The sequence below is a fragment of the Cryptomeria japonica genome, chromosome 4 (genome assembly GCF_030272615.1).
Source record: "Cryptomeria japonica chromosome 4, Sugi_1.0, whole genome shotgun sequence".
In the NCBI taxonomy this organism is placed as follows: Eukaryota; Viridiplantae; Streptophyta; class Pinopsida; order Cupressales; family Cupressaceae; genus Cryptomeria; species Cryptomeria japonica.
Window position 1 is genome coordinate 150,923,376 of NC_081408.1, and position 24,296 is coordinate 150,947,671.

The following is a 24,296-nucleotide window of genomic DNA, read 5'->3' on the forward strand; positions in this document are numbered from 1 at the left end:
AGGTGGTTATGATAAAGCTTATGTAGATTTTGAAAGGATTAGGTTGCAAAGAGAGTTTGAGGCTAGGTGTATTGACCAAATAGCTAATGCACAAGGAAACATTGGTCTAGAGTAAACTATGGCTAGCCCTATTTCTATGAGTTTTCCTACAACACAAAACCTTTTTCAGACCCAGTTTACTAAATCCAATATTTGTTCTACATTGGGAAATGCTCCCACAGTATTGATAGAAGAGTTGCAAAGAGGGTTATATCAAGTGATAAGTGAAAGAGATCCAATGGTGCAAGAAATATTAAATTTGGCCATTCAACAATCTACACAAATACCTTTTTGAGGAATGTCAGGTCAAATACCAAGTATACCCAGTCCAACTAGCTATTCTCTAATCATATTTGGACCTCTGCCTTCCACCATAGGTACCACTAGAGTCTTAGCCCCTGTTGTTATGAGTACTACCACTCAAGCCCTTATTCTAAATGTTGTATCCACACGATCAACATCTACTGCCCAAGCTAATACTCGGGCAAGTGTCTCTAGTACTACTACCAGTACTGTACAATGTCTTACTCATGGACAACTTGAATTCCAAGTTTGACCTCTATTTTTGCCAGCACATGTGCTCCCCCTATCAATGTCCAAAATAGCATTACTGGTCAAGCAAGTACCCGTCATCATTATGGAGCCCAAAATCAGTACAACATACCGGGACAAGATTATAGCCCACTACCTCCTCAGGTCCCTTTCATCCCTTAATATCCACCTCCACCAATGCATCAACATGGTAATCCAACTGGAATAAATAATAATTATCAACAATATTTACAGTTCCTGCAATATCAATAACAAATGGCTGAGAGATATCATCAACAATATCAAATACCCTTACAACAATAACAACATCAACAACAACAAGTACCAAATCAAGGAAATATGCATCAACAACATATGCATAATCAATTTTCTAGAAGATCAATGCAACTAGATAGATATAGACATATTGATTTCACTAGGATTATAGGTTTCCCAAGTCCAGTAATAAATGAGTTAAGGGATGCTTTGCTTAAATTCTGAGGAAACAATGCCATTTCAGGAGAGGATCACCTAAGAACTTTAAAAAATTTAATGGACAATTTTGAGGTGGAAAGCGAAGATGTCTCCATGAAGATGTTCATGTAGTCTTTAACTGATGATGCTAGAGAATGGCATAAAAGTTTGCCTGATCTATCAATTAGATCATTCCAAGACTTTAAAAAAATATTCAGAGATTAGTACGGTGATCATTCAGACTCTAAGTTTGCTTTACACGAGTTGACAAGTATCGAAAAAAATCAAAATGAAGATGTTGCCTTTTTCAATAACAGATTCATTAAAATTCTAAATTAAATTCCTCTCAATCTGAAACCAACTGACAACATGAACTTGGTGTTCTACTTTGATGCTTTTTATCTTAGAATTGGATATGAATTGAGGTCTAATAACCCACCTTCTTTAGCTTCTGCATTCAAAATGGCTCAAACCATTGAGAATAATAGGAAAGCCTCAAGAAAAACATCAAGAAGAGATGATGTTAGGATTTTACCAAATACTAAAGGACATGACAAAAAAGTGCCGAAAGAAGAGGATAAGTTGGATAAGGTTATGAGTGCCTTAAAGGATTTAAGCTACAAAGTGGCTAGAAATGAGAAAGGCATGTGGCATGATAGGCCTAATTTTCAAAGGAATGATAGACCCAAGCTGTATGATATGCCTTATAACACAAACTGGAAAGATGGGCGACTTGTAATTGGTAACCAAAGGCCCGCGAATAAAGAAACACCTGATCCATTGAAGAGGCCAAGTTCTCATCTTGTGGAGGACAACCCATGGTGTATGGCATGTAATCTGCCACACACACAAGCCCAATGCGCAGTAGCAAAGGCCATGGAAGAAGATGAAGATGTTTATGCTAGTTGCAAGGAAGACAGATTCACTGATCACATGGTGAATATGTTTTCTTTTTAAGTTGATAATGAGTCTGAGTGCTCAAACTTTGAAGAAAATAAAGCAGAAATAGATGTAGATATTAAGAGATTGTGGAGTAGAAGCCATCATCAGGAAGTATTTTCCGATGAAGAAAACAGGGAAGAACATAGGGTCAATACTTCTAATGACTAGTCTAAAAACATCAGTCTGAGGAGACCCTCTAAGGAAGAAATCAAAAGAATTACTATGGCTACTATAACTCAAATTAAGAGGGTACAATTTAAGACCAACGGGTACTTTTCCCAACCAAGGAAAACCCAGTGGAATATTCATAAAAGATGAGCAGTCAAAACATAAGAAACAAATGCCTCCACCATCTACAGAGAAAAATAACAAGGTGGTAAAGACCACCGCTGCCCAACAGTATGTGCCAAAAGGGAGGACAAAATTCAAGAAGACTGAAAATAAGGTCACAACTGAAGTTCCCCCGAAAATAGAAATAGCTGAGAAGGAGAAGCAACCAAAGACAACCAATCAAAAGGAGGTTAATCCAGGTACTTTTACAACACCTTATTTTTATATGATGCAAACATAAACTCAGATAAAGATTTTTGTTCCTTTGTTAGAAATGATGAAGATTTGAGAGCATAGAAATAATGTTTTAGGTTTGATAAATGGAGTTCCAAGTATGCCCCAAGATGTTTTTCACAACAATGTTGTTTTAGAAGATGAAACTAACTGTACACAAGGGGAACACTCTAAAAAAATGCAAGCTCCTAAGGTTTATTGAGAAAGTACTATCACTAAAGTCCTTTCACAAGTAGATCCCTTTTATATGACTTTGATAGTAAATGGTAGGCATGTGAAAAACTGTAGGATTGACTCTGGGGCTTCCATTAATATCATGCTTGTGGGACTCATGAGGGAAATTGGGCTAAATGTTGACTATAACTATGGGAAGTGTTATGCCATGGATAATAGATCCATAACTGTGATAGGCATCCTCAAAAATTTAGAAGTCAAGATAACAAATTTTTTGAAGGCTACTTACAAGGTAGATATAATAGTTGTAGATGTCCCCCCAAATTATGGCATGCTTTTGTCAAGACATTGGAAAGAAGTGGTTGGGGGAAATATTCAACTAGATTTATGCTATGCTACTATCCAAATTAATGGGAAAGCTATTAGGTTAGAAAGAGAACCCAGGTCTGACACTACTATTGAGCAAGTTGACTCGAATAACATGGGGATGTTCTGTGACTTTGATATGGGGAACTTCAAAGTTGAACCTATTCAGTCACCCCTAGAGGTTGCATACCCTTTCATAGCTGAAAATTAGAATAGTAAGGAGGATTTGTGGCACATGTACTTTGATGGAGCTCACAACAATGAAGGGTTGGGTGCTGGAGTAGTTTTTATTGCACCTAGTGGGAAGACATTTAAGTATTCCTTCCAACTTATTTTTGAGTGCACTAACAATGTGGCAGAGTATGAGGCATTGTTGCTAGGTTTAAATCTAGCCACTAAGCATGGGATAAAGAAATTGTTAGTATGGGGAGATTCAGGATTGATTGTATCTCAGGTTAGATCAGTTTATTCTTCCAAGAATGATACAGTGAAGCAGTACAGATCAATTGTTTGGGATTCATTGGAATTTTTTTATGCCTTCAATATCAAATGGATAGAAAGATCAAAGAACATTATGACAGATTTTTTAACAAATATTTCTTTAAAGAGTGAGGATATCACCCTGGTTAGAATTTCAAAGATGGAGGTAAAAACTAGGCTTGCCATTCCTGATAATATTCGCAATTGGCAAGTTTTCAATGATGATGATGACTTGTTGAAATTATTGCATTGCATAGATGAGTATGACAATTAGGAAATAGATTTCAATGCTTTTTTAGAAACCATAGAAGGCAAGGACACTATTTTTGGGAATGAAATAGTGCAAGTGAAGACAAACAATGAAGCAGTCTTCCGTAAACAAAGAAGACCTTGAAGAGGTTAATTTGGGAATTGATTCCTCTCCTAGATAAGTCTACATTGGTAAAAGAATCATCCCTAATATAATATCTATGTTGATTTCTTTACTCAAAAAATATAATCATGTCTTTTCCTGGTCATATGATGACCTAAAATATTACAGGGAAGATTTGTTTTAGCAAGAGATCTCTTTGGACCTAGCTGCTAAACCTTTCAGGTAAAAGAAAAGGCCAATTAACCTAGTTCTTAGACCCAAAATGCAAGAAGAGATCATGAAGCTCAAAGATGGCCCATAAGGCATTCATCATGGGTTCCTAATCTTGTCCCTGTAAGAAAGAAAAATGGTGACATTAGATTGTGCCTCGATTTTAGAAACTTTAATGTGTCATCATTAAAGGATAATTATCCTTTGCCTAACATGGAGGAAATGATACAAAAGATCATAGGTTGTGAGTTGTTATCTATGGTGGATGGGTTCTCTAGTTACAACCAAGTGAAGGTCAAAGAATCTGTGCAATACAAGACCGCCTTCATTACTCCATGGGGAACTTATGTCTATCTCAGAATGCCTTTTGGATTGACTAATGCTGGAGAAACATTTTAGAGAGCTATGGATGTAGCCTTCACAGACATTATATGATAGTTCTGATACTTAATGTAAGTATAGATGCCAAGCTAATAGGATGAGAGGGGGGGTGAATCATACAAACTTAATCTTCCATAAAAACAACAGATTCAACCTCGGTAACATATACTTCAGTAATATAACCAAAATTGCCAAACATTCAAACTCATAAGCATATAATCATCATAACACTCATGTAGCATCCTAAAATTGTGACACTTGCAATTTCGACTGCATTTCGGTCTTCACGATGGCGACGCAACACGCAACCTGAATGGAGACCCTGAAACTTGCTCACGACACCAAAAACTGCATTTTTCAAGCACCCTGGCCTGAACCTCCTTGCACCCTGCTGTCCCGGGAGGTGGGACCAGAGCGTCCAGCACCCTGGTCCCTCAGGACCAGGGCGCCCAGTGCCCTGGTCCCCAAGACCATGGCGCCCAGCGCCCTGGTCCCCAAGACCATGGCGCCCAGCGCCCTGGTCCCTAGGACCATGGCGCCCAACGCCCTGGTCCCTGGGTCCTATTTTGGGCCCGGTCTCCTAAGCAGATTGCGGGTCTTTTTGTTTGCAATTTGGAAATTATATTTCCTGGTCGGCCTAAGGTCGGGAAAATTAGTCTATTAACCCTAATTGACAAGTATATAAACTACATTTTCCTCTCTGACATAACATATACATGACGGAAAAAAGCGTGGAAACTATATTCAAGCATTCAAGCATTCAAGCAATTGATCATTTCAAGTCTCCATTCAAGGCTAAGTGTTGCATTCAAGTCAAGGATTCAACCATTAAAGAGGAGATCACTTATTACTACTACAACATACAACAAACAACAACATCTAAACCTTCGCACATAAGGATACAAACATCCTTAGAACAAGGTATTAGTACTTGTTTTACATTACAGTCATTTACATTTACAGCACTTGCTCATTTCTTGGTTAATTCCAAAACCGGGGTTTGACCTAAAGGCAAACCCCTAATCCCTAACCCCCCAATCATCTTCGCTTTTCTGTGTGTAGGTTGCAGGTACGCAGCTGAGATTGAAGATCTGGAATCCTTGTGCAGAGACGAACAGATCCCCCTTCGTTTCGCGGATTTTTCGGAGGACCGTGGCACCGGGCGCCATCGTCCCGACAAATTTTGCTCAAATTTGCAGGACAGTGCCCTATCGACATTCTACTGCTAATTCCAGGTTCGCAGCTTCATCCTATAACCCGAATTCAGTTTATAAGCAAATCTTTGTCACTTTCTATACATTCCTAGCTTAATTCCCCTAATACAATATTCTTTACAAAAGAGGGTAGCCTTGCGTTCCTAACCCTTGAAATTCATTTAGCATCCAGTCTTACATTGTGTGGGATTGGATCTTATGAGTTTCAACCCCTCTTTTGAATGTAAAGTCTCTCCCTTAAGTGAAAAACCATCGAATCCTAGCGAACCTCCCTTCTCTCTCCTTGGAGTTGGTAGAGGGGAGTGCAACTAGGGTTCGATCGCGATTTTTTCCGCTTTACATTTTGGTGAACCTGACGTGAACATCCTTTCTGATTATTCATGATTAGATCTGAAAATTGATTCCTTGATTACATTTCCATGTTTGATCTTTTGCAAAATTTTAGAGGTGATTGCATAAAAACCCTAAATTTTCTTTTTGAACATTGAACTTGCGAAATGTTTAATTATTAATGCTTGCTTCAGATCTGCCCTTCTATTACAAATTATCAATTCATATCTATGCTTTGATTTTGAAAATTAAGTGGTTAAGTGTCAAAACCCTAATTTTTGAAACCCTCTTGATTCAACCTTTGTCTGAAAATTTGACTGATCAAAACATCTCCAAATCAGCTGTAACTTTGGATTCCGCAATAAAATCACAATATCTTTCATCCCTGAAAATTTGGAAAAAAGTTGCGAGGACCGTGTGCACTCCGAGCGCCATCGTCCCCGACATTTTTTCCAAAATTTTGGGAGCGAGATCTTGTTGTATTTTCCTGCTAAAATCCAGAATTTTGGCTGCTTTTATCAATTATAACACTTTCAAAATTACAGTCAAAGTTGGTCTTGTGATTGCTTGGTCTAGGGCTTCTAATCATTCAAAAATCATCAAAATCGAAATTTTGTGTCAAAACTGTGTTCTTACTGTCCTAAATCTGAAAAGTGTGTTTGCATTCATTCAAAACTTCAGTGCTTTATTGAAATTCTTGCAATTTGTGACTTTTGAAATTAAGTGCTTAATTACAACAACTTTAATTTCCGCTTTCAAAATTGAATTTTGCGTGAAATTGAGTCAATTTTTGAATTTCAAAACTTGCATTGCTTTTGACATTCCCTCTAAAATCATAAAATTCAAAATTTCAATTTCCCTCTCTTTTTCAAAATTCTAATTTTGCATTTTTCGACAATCTTGGTAGGGTTCAATTTCGAGATTGCAACTTTAATTTGGCCTATCTACAGATCGTAAAATCCCTCAATTTTTTTAGATTAGCTCTAAAATCATCATACCTTTCATCCCTGCAAATTCTGAAAAAAAGTTGCAAGGACCGTGTTGCACTCCGAGCGCCACGGTCCCGAACATTTTTTCTGAAATTTCGGGAGACTGTCGTGATTGCATTTAATAGCTTAAATCTGGAAGATTGGCTGGTTTTACTGAAAATTGCTACCTCTAAAATCAAAATCTTTTCTCTCTTTCTAGTGCATGAGTTTTACAACAATAAGCCCTACTTACACTATTCCCGTTAGACGAAGCCGTATAATTAAGTCTTTCCGAGGTTTAACTACCGAGGAGATGGAACCTAATTTGAATAGCCTTTTTAACAAGGACATGGGTAATTCCTCTAATCCTCCTAATGATGAAGAAGCTCTCCATGAGGTTTCTGTTGAACAACTTTCGAAATTGGATAACCAATTTGACGATTTTCACCAATGGATGTCTCATGAGTATCCCGATAGTCAAGCTCTTCCTTTAATTGAGGGTCTAAAACGCATGCTTCAAAATGATAAGAATGGAATTGATATTTTGCGTGGTATTTCACACATTGTGAATTCGAACATGATGCCTATAAAGAGTTGTGCTGAAACTTTAGGTTATACACAACCTCCCACACAAGACAATCATTCTATTCCTTTGACAACTTCTATTGCTAGCATACCTACCTTTACATCAAACATCATGGCTACTTCTATACAAGACATTCCTCCTGTGATTACCAGTCATGGGGGCAATCCCTCTTCTTCAATTAATCCTATTCCTTCATTTAATCCACCTTCTTCATTCATTCCTTCAATGAGTGTTCCTACTACATCTTCACAAATGAACATGATGCAAGGGGGTAATTCATTTAACCATTCCATTCCTCCTTGTAGTGTTCCTCTTGTCCGATCATCCCCCATGGTTGATTATCATAAGGTCCCACCACCTTACTCTTTGCCTTCTTTCAATAACATAACACCTCTATCTCAATCTAACACACCTAATATGAACTCTTCGACTGAAGCGACCATTAACAATCTTGCACAGACTGTCTCTTCTTTACAGCAACAAATTGCCTCTATGAATCAATCTAAGTTTAGTGTGCCCACATTTGATGTTGCGAGCCCACTTTCTCTTGACATTGTTCGAGCCATCCCTCCTAAACATGTTGAAATCCTGCATTTAGAGCTTTATAATGGTAAAGGTGATCCTCTAACACATGTTAAGATTTTTCAAACAATTTGTACTGATTTTGCTTATGACCCAAGGTTGCTTGCGAAACTAGTCACTAGAACATTAAGAGACAAAGCCCTACAATGGTATTGCTCGTTGCCTTCTTATTCTATTACTTCTTTTGAACAACTTGCAAATGCTTTCATTCAACAATTTCAAAACAATATAAGTCCTAAAGTTACTTTGATTGATTTAATGCATTGTAAACAAGGTGTTAAAGAAAAAGTGACTGATTTCATTGGTAGATATAAGCATTTGTATGCTCAAATTTCTTTTCCAGTGCCTGATAATGATATTCAAAGAATCTTTATTTCTAATTTACAAAAAGATATTCGAGACAAACTTCTGTTTTCTGAGTTTACTTCTTTCCAACAGTTGTGTACAACTCTTCACAATTATCAACTGACTGTGAGTCAAATGGAACAATCACATCCTATGGCTCCAAGTGATAAGGGTGATAGCAGTCAACAACCATTTGGGAAGATTAAACCGAACAGAGATTCTATCAAATTCAATGAAAACATCATCAACAACAATGTGAATGCAGCATCAGGTGGGCCTCCTATTTCTAAATTTTTCAGGAAAGAAAGAAAGTATACTCCTTTGAATGAATCATTGCATGGTATTATGAATAAGTTATTGGAACAAAATGTGCTTACTCTTCCTCCTATAAGGCAAATTGATCTTGCAAAGATTACTTCACCTTATTTTGATAGCAAAGCTTTTTGTCACTTTCATCATCAGCCTGGTCATGATACTGAAAAATGTTTTTCTTTAAAGGGTAAAATTCAAGATTTGATTGATAATAATACTATTTCTGTTTCTGGAGTGAATGATAAAGGCAACACATCTGTAGCTCCTCCTAACCAAAATCTTCAGATTTTTGCTGATCCATTACCTTCTCATACTTCTCATACCTTTAATGCGATTGAGGCTAATGATTCCTCTCTCTCATCTGATGGTCTTGTGTCTATGACTCCGAATGTGATTAACTTTGTAGAGCAGCAAGAAATCCCTAAAGAACCTTCCATCACATTTGATTCTAGTGAAACCATTAGAGCACCTGATGGTCCTTTATACATAGTTGCAAAAGTCAAGAATACACCTTGCCGTGGAGTGCTTATTGACCCTTCGTGCATGGTTAATGTTATTACTGAAGAATTTCTTTTTACTTTGCAATTGAATCAAGTGATCTATGACAAAATAGATGTGATTGTGAAATTATTTGATGCATTTTCTTCTCCTGCAATTGGTTCTATTACATTGCCCATTGAGGTCCATAATAAATCTTTTGATGTGAACTTTGCTATTATTCCTTCATCCGAACAATTTTGTGTGAAGCTTGGCTATCCTTGGCTATCTTCCATGAAAGCTATTGCTTCTCCTATACATAAGTGTTTTAAATTTCCCCATAATGGTGAAGTTGTTACTGTCAATCATAGTCTCTTTAAACCAGCTGAAAGAACCTCTAGTGTTCCTATTGATTACTTTTGGCCTAAACAATTCTAATCTCTTCCTCCGCGAAGTGATCATCTTTTCAAATCTTATCAAAAGTGGAAAACAGATATGATCCTATCTTTAAGTGAACCTAGAACACCTAAACTTGACATTCCTATCATTCTTGAGAAGGAAATTCTTCCTTTGAAAGATAAAACTAATGTCTTTCCTCAAGAAGATTCCCAACCCATCCCCATGGATGTAACTATGTCTATGCCTGATAAATCTTCTAAAAGTAGACCTATTCCTCCTCGTCATGATGGACTTGGTCTTCTTCCTAAACCAAAAATTCCTCCTTTATATGGAGCAGTTCCTCCTCCTGCCTTTTATAGAGAGAAGAGACCTTCTTCTTCTCCTATTATCCAGCCTAAGAGACCACAACCTAAACACCCAAGTGATAAGGATGAGAACATTCCTCCTCTTCTATCTTCTACACTTCCTACTAAGACTAGACGAAATCGTTCTGCACGTGAATGCCGACGAAAACGTCATCTTAGGGCTCAAGCAGCTGCTTCTCAAATTTTACAATCTCCAAAAACACCTTCAACAAGCATTATTCCATTTTCTCCTCAGCCAGAAATTGAGCCTAAATCTCCTAAACATAAGATGCATGATGGTTTTGATCCTGTGCGAGTTAAAGATCCTATTTTTATAAATCTTGATGATGATATAGATGAAAATGTTATTCATGATGAAAATTTTACTCCTCTTGCTTCTGATAGTGAATATGAACTTGTTGATGTTGATAACCATTTATCTAATGAATTTTCTAAAGCACTTATCCTAGCTCCTAGACAAGAACAATGTGGCTTGGAACATGAACATAGCCCTTGTTTGGATCTTGTGATAGCTCCATCTGCTGTGTTGGATGTTCCTCCTCTAGCGTGTTCCCTGCCTTCCTGAAACATTGATCAGCAAGATCGGGGGGTAGATGACGTGCTAGACTAGTTACATTAGCATAGCAGATTCTCTCCCCCTCTCTTTTGTTACTTCTTCTATATGTTATTCTCATTCTTCTATTTGTCATCCTTAGTGTTGTCTACTTGAGGACGATGCAAAGCATTGAGATCTCTTTGGTCTCTCTCATGTTGACTCAAAAGACACATGTGTTCCCTTCTTCTAGGTGACCTTCCTTGATTGGGGAATGAAGAACAATTATGCATACATACATAATTATCCTTGGGTTTATCTCACACTTGGGGGCTAAATCCTCATGCTTTCTGTCTATTATCCTTGGGTTTATCTCACACTTGGGGGCTAAATCCTTGCGATAACGTGCTCCTTTCCCTTCTCATTTCTTATGTGTATCACTACGTTAAAACAATCACCCCCGTTGAGGCATGTGCGATCGCTTTAACATAGGGGGGCATACACCCTGTCTATCCTTTCACGATACTTGAAAATTTCTTGGCGAACTTAGCTTTGCCTTGAAAATTTTTGGTATTTCTTTTACATGACTCATAGTGAGGGAACCTTACTACTGACAGTCATGGTTCTCCCTCGTGATCTTCTCTTTTACTTTGTCAATCAAAGTAGTAAGATCCTTAGTCCACTAGGGGCTTGGTGTATCTTGCCTCCTTGACGTGGTGAAAGTCTATTCAATGTTGTTTCCTTGTACTTTACCAGAAGTATGAGCATACATACTCCCGCTAAAGTGGGGGCTAAATGTAGCGTCCTAAAATTGCGACACTTGCAATTTTGACTGCATTTCGGTCTTCACGATGGCGACGCAACACGCAACCTGAATGGAGACCCCGAAACTTGCTCACGACACCAAAAACTGCATTTTTCAAGCACCCTGGCCTGAACCTCCTTGCACCCTGCTGTCCCGGGAGCTAGGACCAGAGCGCCCAGCGCCCTGGTCCCTTAGGACCAGGGTGCCCAACGCCCTGGTCCCAAAGACCATGGCGCCCAGCGCCCTGGTCCCCAGGACCATGGCGCCCAGCGCCCTGGTCCCTGGGTCCTATTTTGGGCCCGGTCTCCTAAGCAGATTGCGGGTCTTTTTGTTTGCAATTTGGAAATTATATTTCCTGGTCGGCCTAAGGTCGGGAAAATCAGTCTATTAACCCTAATTGACAAGTATATAAACTACATTTTCCTCTCTGACATAACATATACATGACGGAAAAAAGCGTGGAAACTATATTCAAGCATTCAAGCATTCAAGCAATTGATCATTTCAAGTCTCCATTCAAGGCTAAGTGTTGCATTCAAGTCAAGGATTCAACCATTGAAGAGGAGATCACTTATTACTACTACAACATACAACAAACAACAACATCTAAACCTTCACACATAAGGATACAAACATCCTTAGAACAAGGTATTAGTACTTGTTTTACATTACAGTCATTTACATTTACAGCACTTGCTCATTTCTTGGTTAATTCCAAAACCAGGGTTTGACCTAAAGGCAAACCCCTAATCCCTAACCCCCCAATCGTCTTCGCTTTTCTGTGTGTAGGTTGCAGGTACGCAACTGAGATTGAAGATCTGGAATCCTTGTGCAGAGACGAACAGATCCCCCTTCGTTTCGCGGATTTTTCGGAGGACCGTGGCGCCGGGCGCCATCGTCCCGACAACTTTTGCTCAAATTTGCAGGACAGCGCCCTATCGACATTCTACTGCTAATTCCAGGTTCGCAGCTTCATCCTATAACCCGAATTCAGTTTATAAGAAAATCTTTGTCACTTTCTATACATTCCTAGCTTAATTCCCCTAATACAATATTCTTTACAAAAGAGGGTAGCCTTGCGTTCCTAACCCTTGAAATTCATTTAGCGTCCAATCTTACATTGTGTGGGATTGGATCTTATGAGTTTCAACCCCTCTTTTGAATGTAAAGTCTCTCCCTTAAGTGAAAAACCATCGAATCCTAGCGAACCTCCCTTCTCTCTCCTCGGAGTTGGTAGAGGGGAGTGCAACTAGGGTTTGATCGCGATTTTTTCCGCTTTACAACTCATAACACCAGATTTAACGTGGAAACCCAAATAGGGAAAAACCACTATGGGATTTTGGACCCACTAAGAAATATACTCTTCTAGAGTATGCTTGGTTAAAAGTAAATCCTGTTAAAGATTACAAACACATTGCTAGATGTGACCCGGTTAAGGGATTTCCTTCAGATTTGTTAGGATCTTCACCTTGTTAGAAGTGACCTTGTCAAAGGATTTCAAACACTCAATCAAAATGTCACCTTGCTAGAGGATTTACAAATAAGACTGTTAAGTCCACTCGGTTAAGAGATTTTCTGTCACTTCACAAAATAATAGTAATAAAATATATCTACAACTTTGCATCTAAAATGCTAAAGTAGATTCTTATTTGCTCAATACAATCTAGTCATAGGACTTATCTTGTCCCTCTGTTGGGCTCTATACTCTGTTTCTCAAACAGGTCTTCAAGCTTCTGTGCTCGGTGAACACTGTGTAGCATCCTTGTGCTTACACTTGCCCGCATGCATTGTTTATCAACAGTTCCTTATTTATAAAAAAATTGCTAACCACTTAATCTCCTTGATCACATATCCCATGAGCAATCATAGCCATCAAATCTTAAAACTTGACTAGGTTCAATGTATCCTTCAACCTGAATATGTTTTACCTCTCCTTGGAACTTGCATACATTTCTTGGAACTTGTGCTAAGGTATTGCACTTCAATCTGCGCTGTAGATCTTCCTGCCAATTTTCCTTTGCCATAGATTCTTTAACAAACTTCATGCACGACATACCAATCATTTAATTAGTTATATCTCATCAGCTTCCTTCATTAAATAACACTTTTAATCATTTAATGCATTCTATTACAGCTCAGTTACAACTTGGTGAATACTAAACTTCACTCGATAGACATTCCGCCTTCATTAACGGATAGCGATAACCTTAGGGTTTACTGACTAGGTTCCTTAGGGTTTACTGACTAGGTTCCTTAGGGTTTACTGACAGGTTCTTTGCTCGATAACATAGTATAGTATTAACATTACAATCAACAACATATGTAGGATATCAAAACAATCTAAACATCACGATCTCATCATTGTCTAACTCGGTAATAGTTGCCTATTGAATAACTTATTTCTCCCCTTATTCATCACATTCTTTTTGTGTCTTTTACCGACATCTTTATACTCATCAAATCATCCTTCTTAAGATATGGCAACATCATACTAAATTAGAAATTCAATTTCTTGACATCAATGACAAAATAATAATATTAAGACAGTAAACATCCTTAATCAGTTATATCCATAATCATCAACAACCTTCTCAATATCCTAATTGAAATGCCAACAATCTCCCTTTGTCTGTTATAATGCCAACAATCTCCCCCTTTGGCATTGATGGCAAAACCAATTGATTTGAACTAATGATTCAGATTCGGATTGCTATAATTGATTGCTCATATTGCTGAAATGTTCTCCTTCTGTCATCAGTCTTCTCCCCCATACATTAGTCTTCTCCCTATTTGACAAAAATGCCAAAAAGTAAAGAACTAAAACATGATTTCTTCCGCTGAGAAGTGAATTCCTTGCTGATATGTGTCAACTCAGTCTCAGTCAGAGTATTATGTCTTCAATTCCTATTCCCTGTATGTTTCCTGCACACCTTTAGAAAACCTCCTAAAGTGTGTAAATAGGCATCAACTCTTAAAAGGTATTCTTTAGAGTCATCGAATTGATGCTTTCACTGAACTCGGTCAATGAGTAGAAGATAGGGGTAGGACCCCTAACTTGCTTCTGAGATACTCAAAAGTGTCCCTTGGCAGTGGCTTGGTGAAGATATCTGCTATTTGTTCCTTTATGCTAATATACTTCAACACCACTTTCTTCTCTTGAACTTCTTCTCTAAGATAATGATATTTGATAGAGATGTGCTTTGTCTTAGAGTGCATAATAAGATTCTTTGAAATGTTAATGGCACTAGTATTGTAACAGAATATAGTTACTAGCTTGGTGACTTTCTCATTTATACCTTCCAACAATTGTTTAATCCATGCTATATTGGTACAATTCAATACTGCAACAACATATTTAGCTTCTGTTGTTGACTGTGAAACACATCCTTGTTTCTTGCTAAGCCAACTTACTAGTCTTTCTCCTAAAAAGAAAGCTCCTCCACTTGTGCTTTTTCTGTCATCAATGTTGCCTACCCAATCAGCATCAGTATAAACTTTTAAATCACAATCATTTCTCTTGTTATATACTAAGCCATAATCTTCAGTGCCTTTCAAGTATCTAAAAATTCTCTTGATTGTTGTCATGTGTGTTTCCTTGGGATCTGCAGAAAATCTTGCAACTATACCTATTGCATGTGCTATGTCTGGTCTATTGTGAACAACATATTGCAGCTTTCCAATCATGGATCGGTAAAGTATCTCATCAACAGATGCAGATTCATCATTCTTTGATAATTTACAGTTGGTAGTCATAGGAGTACTTACTGGTTTTGAATCCTCCATTCCAAATTTCTTCAAGATTTCCTTTATGTACTTGGATTGAGTAATGAAAATCTCATCTTTCATTTGCAGTATCTGTAAACCTATAAAATACTTTATCTCACCGATTAGTGACATCTCAAATTCTTTGCTCATTTCATTTCCAAAGTTCTTGCATAAAGAGTCATTTCCACAAAAGATAATATCATCAACAAATATAGCTGAGATCAGTATTCCATTTTCATCATTCTTCATGTACATATTGCTATTTTCATTTGTCCTTATAAAACCAATCTTGATCAAATAAGAGTGCAATCTCTCATACCATGCTCTAGGTGCTTGTTTCAAACCATATAACGCTTTGTTCAATTTACATACCTGATCTTTATTCTTGTTTTCAACAAATCCTTTAGGTTGTTCAATAAAAACTTCTTCTTCTAATATACCATTCAAAAATGCAGATTTGACATCCATTTGATATACCTTAAAATTGTTGTAAGCAACATATGCCAACAATGTTCTTACTCCTTCAAGTCTTGCCACAGGTGCAAAAGTCTCACCATAATCAATTCCTTCTTCTTGAGTATAACCTTTGCAAACTAGTCTTTCGTTATTTCGAATGACCTCACCTTTTTCATTCAGCTTGTTTATGAAAATCCACTTGGTACCGATTACATTTTTGTCCTTCGGTCTTGGGACCAGTGTCCATATGTCATTCTTCTTGATTTGATCAATCTCTTCTGTCATAGCATTTATTCAATCTTCACTATTAAATGCCTCTTTCACTATTCTCGGTTCAAATTCAGATATCAGACATGTGTTCTATCTTAGTTTGTTCCTTGTCATCACTGGATCATTCTTATGTCCTATAATTTGACTTGATGCATGATTTCTTCTGACATACTTCGCTAATATAGGCTTGGTAGATTCTGTATGATCTTCTTCATCACTCGGTAATAGGATATTCTCTTCATTTCCTTCAACAGTTCTCTCGGTAAGACTTGTCGGTTGAACATAGACAAATTCATCAAAAATCTTTTGGTTCCTTGGAATTTCCTTCATCATTTCTTTCTACAAATTCATCAATTTTCACATTTGCACTTTCTACTATTTTGTTAGATGATTTTATTAGACATTTAAATGCTTTTCTTTTAGAAGAATAACCTAGAAATGTTCCTTCTTCACTTTTCTGATCAAACTTGCCATTTCTATCATCTTTGTGAACATAGCATCTAATTCCAAAGATTTTAAAATAACTTACATTAGGTTTCTTGTCATACCAGATTTCATATGGTGTCTTCAAAGTTCCTTTCTTCAGTTGTACTCGGTTCAGGGTGTAAACTGCTGTGCTTATCGCTTCTCTCCAAAGTGTTTGTGGCACTTTCTTTTCAATCATCAGGGTTCTGGCACAATCCATAATAGATTTGTTTCTTCTCTCAACAATTCCATTTTGTTGTGGAGTTCTTGGTGCAGAGACTTGTCTTTTTATACCATGATCATTGCAGAATAAGTTGAACTCATCGGAGGTGAACTCTCCTCCTCTATCAGATTTAAGACATTTTAGTTGTCTTCCTGTTTCATTTTCAACTCTTTCCTTGTACCATTTAAACATTTGAAAAGATTCTGATTTTTCTTTTAGAAACATAACTGACATCATCTTTGAATAATCATCCACAAATAATATGAAATATTTATCACCATAATAACTTTGAACTTTCATAAGACCACAAAGATCAATGTGCACAAGATCTAAAATTCCTTTAGAAGTGTAGGACTTACTTGTAAAGCTTGATCTTGTCATCTTACCCATCTGACATCCTCGGCACATAGCATTCTCAGGTTTCTCAAGACTCAGTAGACCTCTTACTCGGTGCTTCTTACTTATTTTGATCAGATTATCAAAATTTACATGACAAAACCTTTTATGCCATAACCAGGTATCATCTATCTTTGCATATAGACACTTATTCCGAGTTGAGTCAAGGTGAAATGTGTTACCTTTTGTTTGTGTCCCGGTAGCAGCTAACTTTCCATGCTTGTCATGAACTTTGACAATTCCTTTCTGAAACTCTATTCGGTATCCTGTATTGTTTAGCTGTGCTACACTCAACAAATTGTATTTCAATCCTTCAACCCAATAAACATCATTACATTTAGCATTGTCAAGAAGTGTTATGGATCCTTTACCTCTTAGTGGACATGGTGCATCATTACCAAATCTTACATAACCTCCATCATAATCTTCTAACATAACAAACTTGTGTTTATCACCTGTCATGTGATGTGAGCATCCACTATCTATGATCCAAGAATCATTTTTACTTATTTGAGATAGTAGGGCTTTTTCTTCATACATTTCTTCATCTGATCCATCTTTGATAGCCACATAAACAACTTCTTTTGTATCAGTTTCATCTGATTTATCATCATTAGATTCCTCATTAGCTATTAGGCATCTCTTCTTTTATCTTCTTCTAAAATCTCAGTGTTCTTTGTAATGATTATCTTTCTGTCTATCATCTCAGTAATCTCTCTTTTCTCTAGATTCTTTGTCAGGATAGTTTGAGGCCATATGTCCTATCTTATCACAATTGAAACATTTCAAAGGTAGTTTTCCTTTATACTTACCTTTGCCTCTTGGTAACCTTCTGGCTAATAGTGCTTCAAACTCTTCTTTCTTCTTGATTTCCTCATACAGTTTGTGCACTTTTTCCATGTTCTTGCAAAATCTCTCACTTGCTCCACTGTGATCCCCTTCAGTGTACTTTCTCATTCTATCATTGTAATCATTAGATTCACCAATATGAAAAGAACTAAATGCAGATTCAACTTTATTTACCGAAGACCCACTATTATCAAAATTACTTAACTCAAATGCATGTAGCTTACCGATAATAGCATCTACAGAAACTGGCATATTAGGTACAAACCTCAATTCATTGATTGTAGAGACTCGGATTGCATAAGCTGGTAGAAGGGTTCTTAACAACTTGCTTGTTATATCCTTTTCTTCAATAGTTCCACCAGCTCCTTTGATTTGATTGACAATCTCCTTTAACCTTGTACTATACTGGGTTATGTTCTCACCTTCATTCATCCTCATAGATTCAATTTTTCCTCTTAGACTATCCACTCTTGCTCTTTGAACATGTTCATCACCACCATACACAGATATGAGCTTGTCCCACATTGCCTTGGCATCATTGTAGCCTTCTAGATCATTAAACTCTGAGTCGGTCAATGCAGATGTTATTTCAATCATTGCTTGAATATGTTTTTGCTTTGCCTTTATCTCTTCCATTGTCAATGGATAGGTGCTCAATGTAATGAAATCATTCTCCAGATAATATACAACATATTCTCCAATTCCTGATAAGTGTAGCTTCATCCTTTTCTGCCATGTAGAGAAACTAGACTTGTTTAGCTTCAGTGCATCCCTCTTGTACATCTTTGGATCTTTGCCTCAAGTACCTTTAAAATTTTTCTTTCAGATTCCAAAGCTCTGATACCAATTGATAGTTCTGATACTTAATGTAAGTATAGATGCCAAGCTAATAAGATGAGAGGGGGGGGAGTGAATCATACAAACTTAATCTTCCATAAAAACAACATATTCAACCTCGGTAACATATACTTCAGTAATATAACCAAAACTACCAAACATTCAAACTCATAAGCATATAATCATCATAACACTCATAACACTAGATTTAACGTGGAAACCCAAATAGGGATTTCGGACCCACTAAGAAATATACTCTCCTAGAGTATGCTCGGTTAAAAGAAAATCTTGTTAAAGATTACAAACACATTGCTAGATGTGACCCGGTTAAGGGATTTCCTTCAGATCTGTTAGGATCTTCACCTTGTTAGAAGTGACCTTGTCAAAGGATTTCAAACACTCAATCAGAATGTCACCTTACTAGAGGATTTACAAATAAGACTGTTAAGTCCACTCGGTTAAGAGATTTTCTGTCACTTCACAAAATAACAGTAATAAAATATATCTACAACTTTGCATCTAAAATGCTAAAGCAGATTCTTATTTGCTCAATACAATCTAGTCATAGGACTTATCTTGTCCCTCTGCTGGGCTCTATACTCTATTTCTCAAACAGGTCTTCAAGCTTTTGTGCTCGGTGAACACTGTGTAGCATCCTTGTGCTTACACTTGCCACATGCATTGTTTATCAACAGTTCCTTATTTATAAACAATTTGCTAACTGCTTAATCTCCTTGATCACATATCCGATGATCAATCATAGCCATCAGATCTTCAAACTTGACTAGGTTCAATGTATCCTTTGATCTGAAAATGTTTTACCTTGCCTTGGAACTTGCATACATTTCATGGAGCTTGTGCTAAGGTATTGCGGTTCAATCTGCGCTATAGATCTTCCTGCCGATTTTCCTTTGCCATAGAATATTTAACAAACTTCATGCACGACATACCAATCATTTAATCAGTTCCAGCTCATCAGCTTCCTTCATTAAATAATGCTTTTAATCATTTAATGCATTCTGTTATAGCTCGGTTGTAACTCGGTGAATACTAAACTTCACTCGGTAGACATTTTGCCTTCATTAACCGATAGCGATAACCTTAGGGTTTACCAACTAGGTTCTTTGCTCGGTAACATAGTATAGTATTAACCTTACAATCAACAAAATATGTAGGATATCAAAACAATCTAAACATCATGATCTCATCATTGTCTAACTCGGTAATAGTTGCCCATTGAATAACTTATTTATCCCCTTATCCCCTTATTCATCACATTCTTTCTGTGTCTTTTACCGACATCTTTATACTCATCAATTCATACTTCTTAAGATATGGCAACATCATACTGAATTAGAAAATCAATTTCTTGACATCAATGACAAAATAATAATATTAAGATAGTAAACATCCTTAATCAGTTATATCCATAATCATCAACAACCTTCTCAATATCCTAATTGAAATGCCAACAATATCCCTTTGTCTGTTATAATGCCAACATTATAGACATCATTATGGTTATCTACCAGGACGATTTAACAACATTCTCTAAAAAGGGGGAGGAACATTGCTTGCACTTGAAAAAGATATTTCTCAGGGCATTAGAGTATGGTATCTCTCTTAATCATAAGAAGTGTCATTTTTTTATAACTGAAGGTAAATTATTAGGACATATTATGTCCAAAGATGGGGTAAGGATAGATCTTAAGAGAGTGGCTGCCATTGATAAAATACCTATCCCCAAAATGGTAAAAGCCATCCAATATTTCTTTGGCCAGATAAACTTTGTCCGTAGGTTTATGTCTAACTTTGTTGAGATAGTAAAACCTATTTCTAGGATGATAAATAAAAGAGTTGTAATAAATTTCACAAATGAAGCTTTGGAAGCCTTTGTAGCCATCAAGAGAGCCATCAAGCAAGCTCCTATTTTAAAGGCAAAATATTTTAGGAAACCTTTCCAAGTTTTTTCCTTTACTTCATTCCATATTGTAGTCGTTGTTATGTTCCAAAAGAACAATAAGGGATATGAACAACTCATCACTTTCTACTACAAATCCCTTCAGAAAACAAAACTCAAATATGGCATTGTGTAAAAACAAGCATATGCTTTGGTTAAGGCTATAAATTTATTTAGGCTTTACTAGGTAGGTGCCCAAGTCATAGCTTATGTACCTAATGTTGTAGTAAAAGACATCTTTGTCCAATCCGAGACAATGGGCACAAGGTGCAGATGGATCAACAAGATCCAAGAGTTTAATGTTGACATTCAAATTACTAAGTTGGTTTGAGGAATTGGCTTGGCAAAGCTTATGGATATAGATAACCTAGAAGCTACCTAGATAAATGTTCTATCTAATTAAAAATGTATCATTTGCAGGCTGCAAAGAACCCCGTGGTATGCTGATATCATCCTTTTCTTGTAGACTCCATATAACCAAAAGGTTCCACAGAAAGCGAAAAAAGAACCTTAAAAATGAGATCACATAGGTATGTGTTTACTGGTGGAGACCTATATTATAGAGACAATGATGGATTTCTATTGTTTTGTCCAGATGAAAAGTAGGCTCAACTTGTGTTAAGAGAAATGCATGATGGAGTATGTGGAGGGAATTTCATAAAAAACACCACAACTCACAAGGTATTAAGGGTAGGCTATTTTGGCCATCTTTATTCAAGGATGCACACACCTTTGTAAGAAATTGTGAGCCTTGCTAGAGGTTTCTAGGTAAGTTAAAATATGCTGGAGCAGTACCTCTTATGCCTATGCAAGTATAAGCCCCTTTTCATCAATAGGGTATTACTTTTATTGGGGAGATCACTGAGAGGTCCAGTGGTGGGCATAAATGGATATTGGTTGCTACAGAATATTTCACTAAGTGAGTGGAAGATATCCCCACAAGACAAGCAACTAGTAAAGTGGTTATTGAATTCCTACTAAACAATGTTGTGATTAGATTTAGAGTACCAGTAAGACTTATCATGGACAATGCCATGTGCTTCAGATCTTAAGAGTTCATAGATTTTTGTAAATCATATAGAATAAGCATCTCATATGCATCTCCATATCACCCACAAGGAAATGGGAAAGCTGAGTCCAACAATAAGAGTATCATGAAAATCATCAAGAGAACACTTGGGAGAAAAAAGATAGCTTGGGATTATAAACTAAAATTAGCTCTGTGAGCAGATAGGATCACTATTAAGAAGGCCATAGGAAAATCTCCTTTTGAGCTAGTGTATGGATCTAAAGCAAGGACGCCAATAAATAATCTACTTCCTGTATACAAGTTCATTGATGAAAACAACCTACAAATGTCAGATCTGGTGGAGGAAAGGATGGATATGCTTGCAGAATTGGATGAAAGCAGAGAAGATGCTCACAAGAAGAACCTCAAGCTGCAACAAAAGAGTAAGTACCTATTTGATAAGAAAACATCAGAAAGAAAATTTGAAATCAATAACTTGGTACTACTTTGGAATGCTAGAGCCCAAGATAAGGGCAAGCATGGAAAATTTGAAGCCTTGTGGCCAGGGCCATTTGTTGTTGCAGAGTAAAATGGTGAGGATTCATATTTCCTAGCAGATATGAATGGTGAGATGTAGGAGCTTCCAGTGCATAGATAGTTCCTTAAGCATTTCTTTTCTTGACCTTTTCCTTGCGCAATAGATTTAGGGTTTGTATATAGGTTAGATTAGGGTTTTGTAAATATTCTTGCATTTTTTGGTTGGTCTACTGTCCCAAAGATCTAGATTCTCGCTTTGAATCGAGTGGTCAAACATCCTCTAGCTAGAGCCAGTGTTGGAACTTTTTAAAATTGATTTTATTTGTGCCCTTCCTATGTGTTGAAGCTTAGGGTTTAGGGTTTTAAAAGGAGGTTCTATGTCTCTCAAGGTTTAATCTTTTATTTCCTTAGGAAATGTTATGTTTTGTTGTTGGCTTGTATCTATCGGTGACATAGTTTTAAGTCATGATCACGAGGCCCTTTTGTCATTTGATCACTAGCCCCATGCACTAGGAGTCACTGCTTCAAGCCATTGTTTTAAATTTGCACAATATTCCTAAGTATTGAAAATACCCCCAGATACCAAGTCTTTTATTTCCCTAGGGGGCCCTACACATGATCATGTTACCCTTGATAGGTTTCCACATGCTAAAATAATCCACTTAAGTGCCTTCTTTAGTATCATAATCGTGTGGGATAAGCATGCCAAAACAAACACCAGGATATGCTATCCCTCATTCTTTTGAATGAGAGGTCTCAACCACATAGGATAAGGAATTTGTAAAGCTCAAAGAATGAAGCTTATCCCATGATGCATTCAAAGCCATGATTGAGCCCCATGGGATAAGAAGGAGACAGAGGTAACAAAGGGCGAAGGCTTATCCTGCAATGACCTAGGAACACTGAAAAGGATCATGGGATAAGAGATGACTTAAAGTAAAAAGAAAGTGTTATCCCACAAGGTTTCTAGGTCACTAGATTTGCATCTTAGGATAGCGCAGGAAAAGTAAACAAAAGAAGGATAAAGGGTTTTTATTATCCCACACGTTCCCGCGGGGATAAGAAAAGGGTTGCGGGATAAGAGAATATCTAAGCAAAAGGGAAAGGGTCTTATGCTGCTGGGAAACAAATATCCAAAATGATGGTGTATGAAGATGCAAAGGGTGAGAATCATAGGTGCATTGTGGGATAAAATATTGAAAAATCATTATTAAAGTCTTATCTCGTTAAGGGTTCTCCTTATTCAGTGATGGTCACAGGATAAGGATTACAAGATGAGATCGATAGGATCTCTTATCCCATGCATTCCTATGGGGATAAAAGATGGATAACCAGATAAAGTAAGGCAAGCTCAAGATGCTTATCCTACATGAAGCAAATATACAAGGAAAGATGCCTTCAAGGGAGGAGAAAAAGGTGTTATGAGCAACGCAGGATAAGAGGATTTTTGGAGGACATACAAAGGCCTTATATCGCGAGAAGAGAAAATGTTGATAAATGTGATGTGGGATAAGCATAAAATAATGTTGATAAAGAAAAGTTGCCAAGGCCTTATCCCGCGAGGGTAAGAGGAACGCTCCAGGTGCCATGAGACAAATGGAAAGGTAAATACATGGAAACATTATCCCGCAAAGATTGTCAAGATAGAAAAAGATGGTGCAGGATAAAGAAATAAAGAGAAATCCAAGTTGACCTTATCCCGCATAGAAGGTGAAAGGTGTAAAATGATAAAAGAAAATTCGAATGGCATAAAATTTGAAAAGTCTGAGGCGGCTAGGAGAGTCTAATAAATGCCATGTCACCATTTGAAGGTTGTCAAAGAGCAATCCTGACCATCTATTGCTAGATAAATGGATGAAATTCAAATTTGGTGCCAATGTCTACCTCTATCCGACATGGGTGAATTAATAGCATCGCCATAGAAGAGAAATTCATCGATTTTCTCCCACACCTTGAATCCAAAGAAGAATTTAGAGTATCCCTAAGAGAGAAGAAGAGCGATTTTTAGAGAATCAACGTACCCTCCAGCAAATTCATCCCAACAAAGAAGATCAATAAGTTAATTATTCCACCATCCTTG

At 37.1% G+C, this 24,296-nt stretch overlaps 1 protein-coding gene across 1 annotated transcript; it reads left to right on the forward strand.

Annotated features, from left to right (window-relative positions):
* Positions 1–2,326: 2,326 nt before the first annotated feature.
* On the forward strand, positions 2,327–22,268 carry LOC131037778 (uncharacterized). Its single transcript, XM_057969967.2, has 2 exons — positions 2,327–2,516; positions 21,901–22,268. Exons 1-2 carry the CDS (start codon positions 2,327–2,329, stop codon positions 22,266–22,268), a joined length of 558 nt encoding a protein of 185 aa, XP_057825950.2.
* Positions 22,269–24,296: the final 2,028 nt, after the last annotated feature.

Bases quoted from the DNA above. Each gene is read 5' to 3' on its own strand.
- LOC131037778 (XM_057969967.2), top strand. From the start codon at position 2,327: ATGCCTCCACCATCTACAGAGAAAAATAACAAGGTGGTAAAGACCACC. The intron at 2,517-21,900 runs GTACTTTTACAA...CTCTGTGAGCAG, and splicing joins TCAAAAGGAGGTTAATCCAG to ATAGGATCACTATTAAGAAG.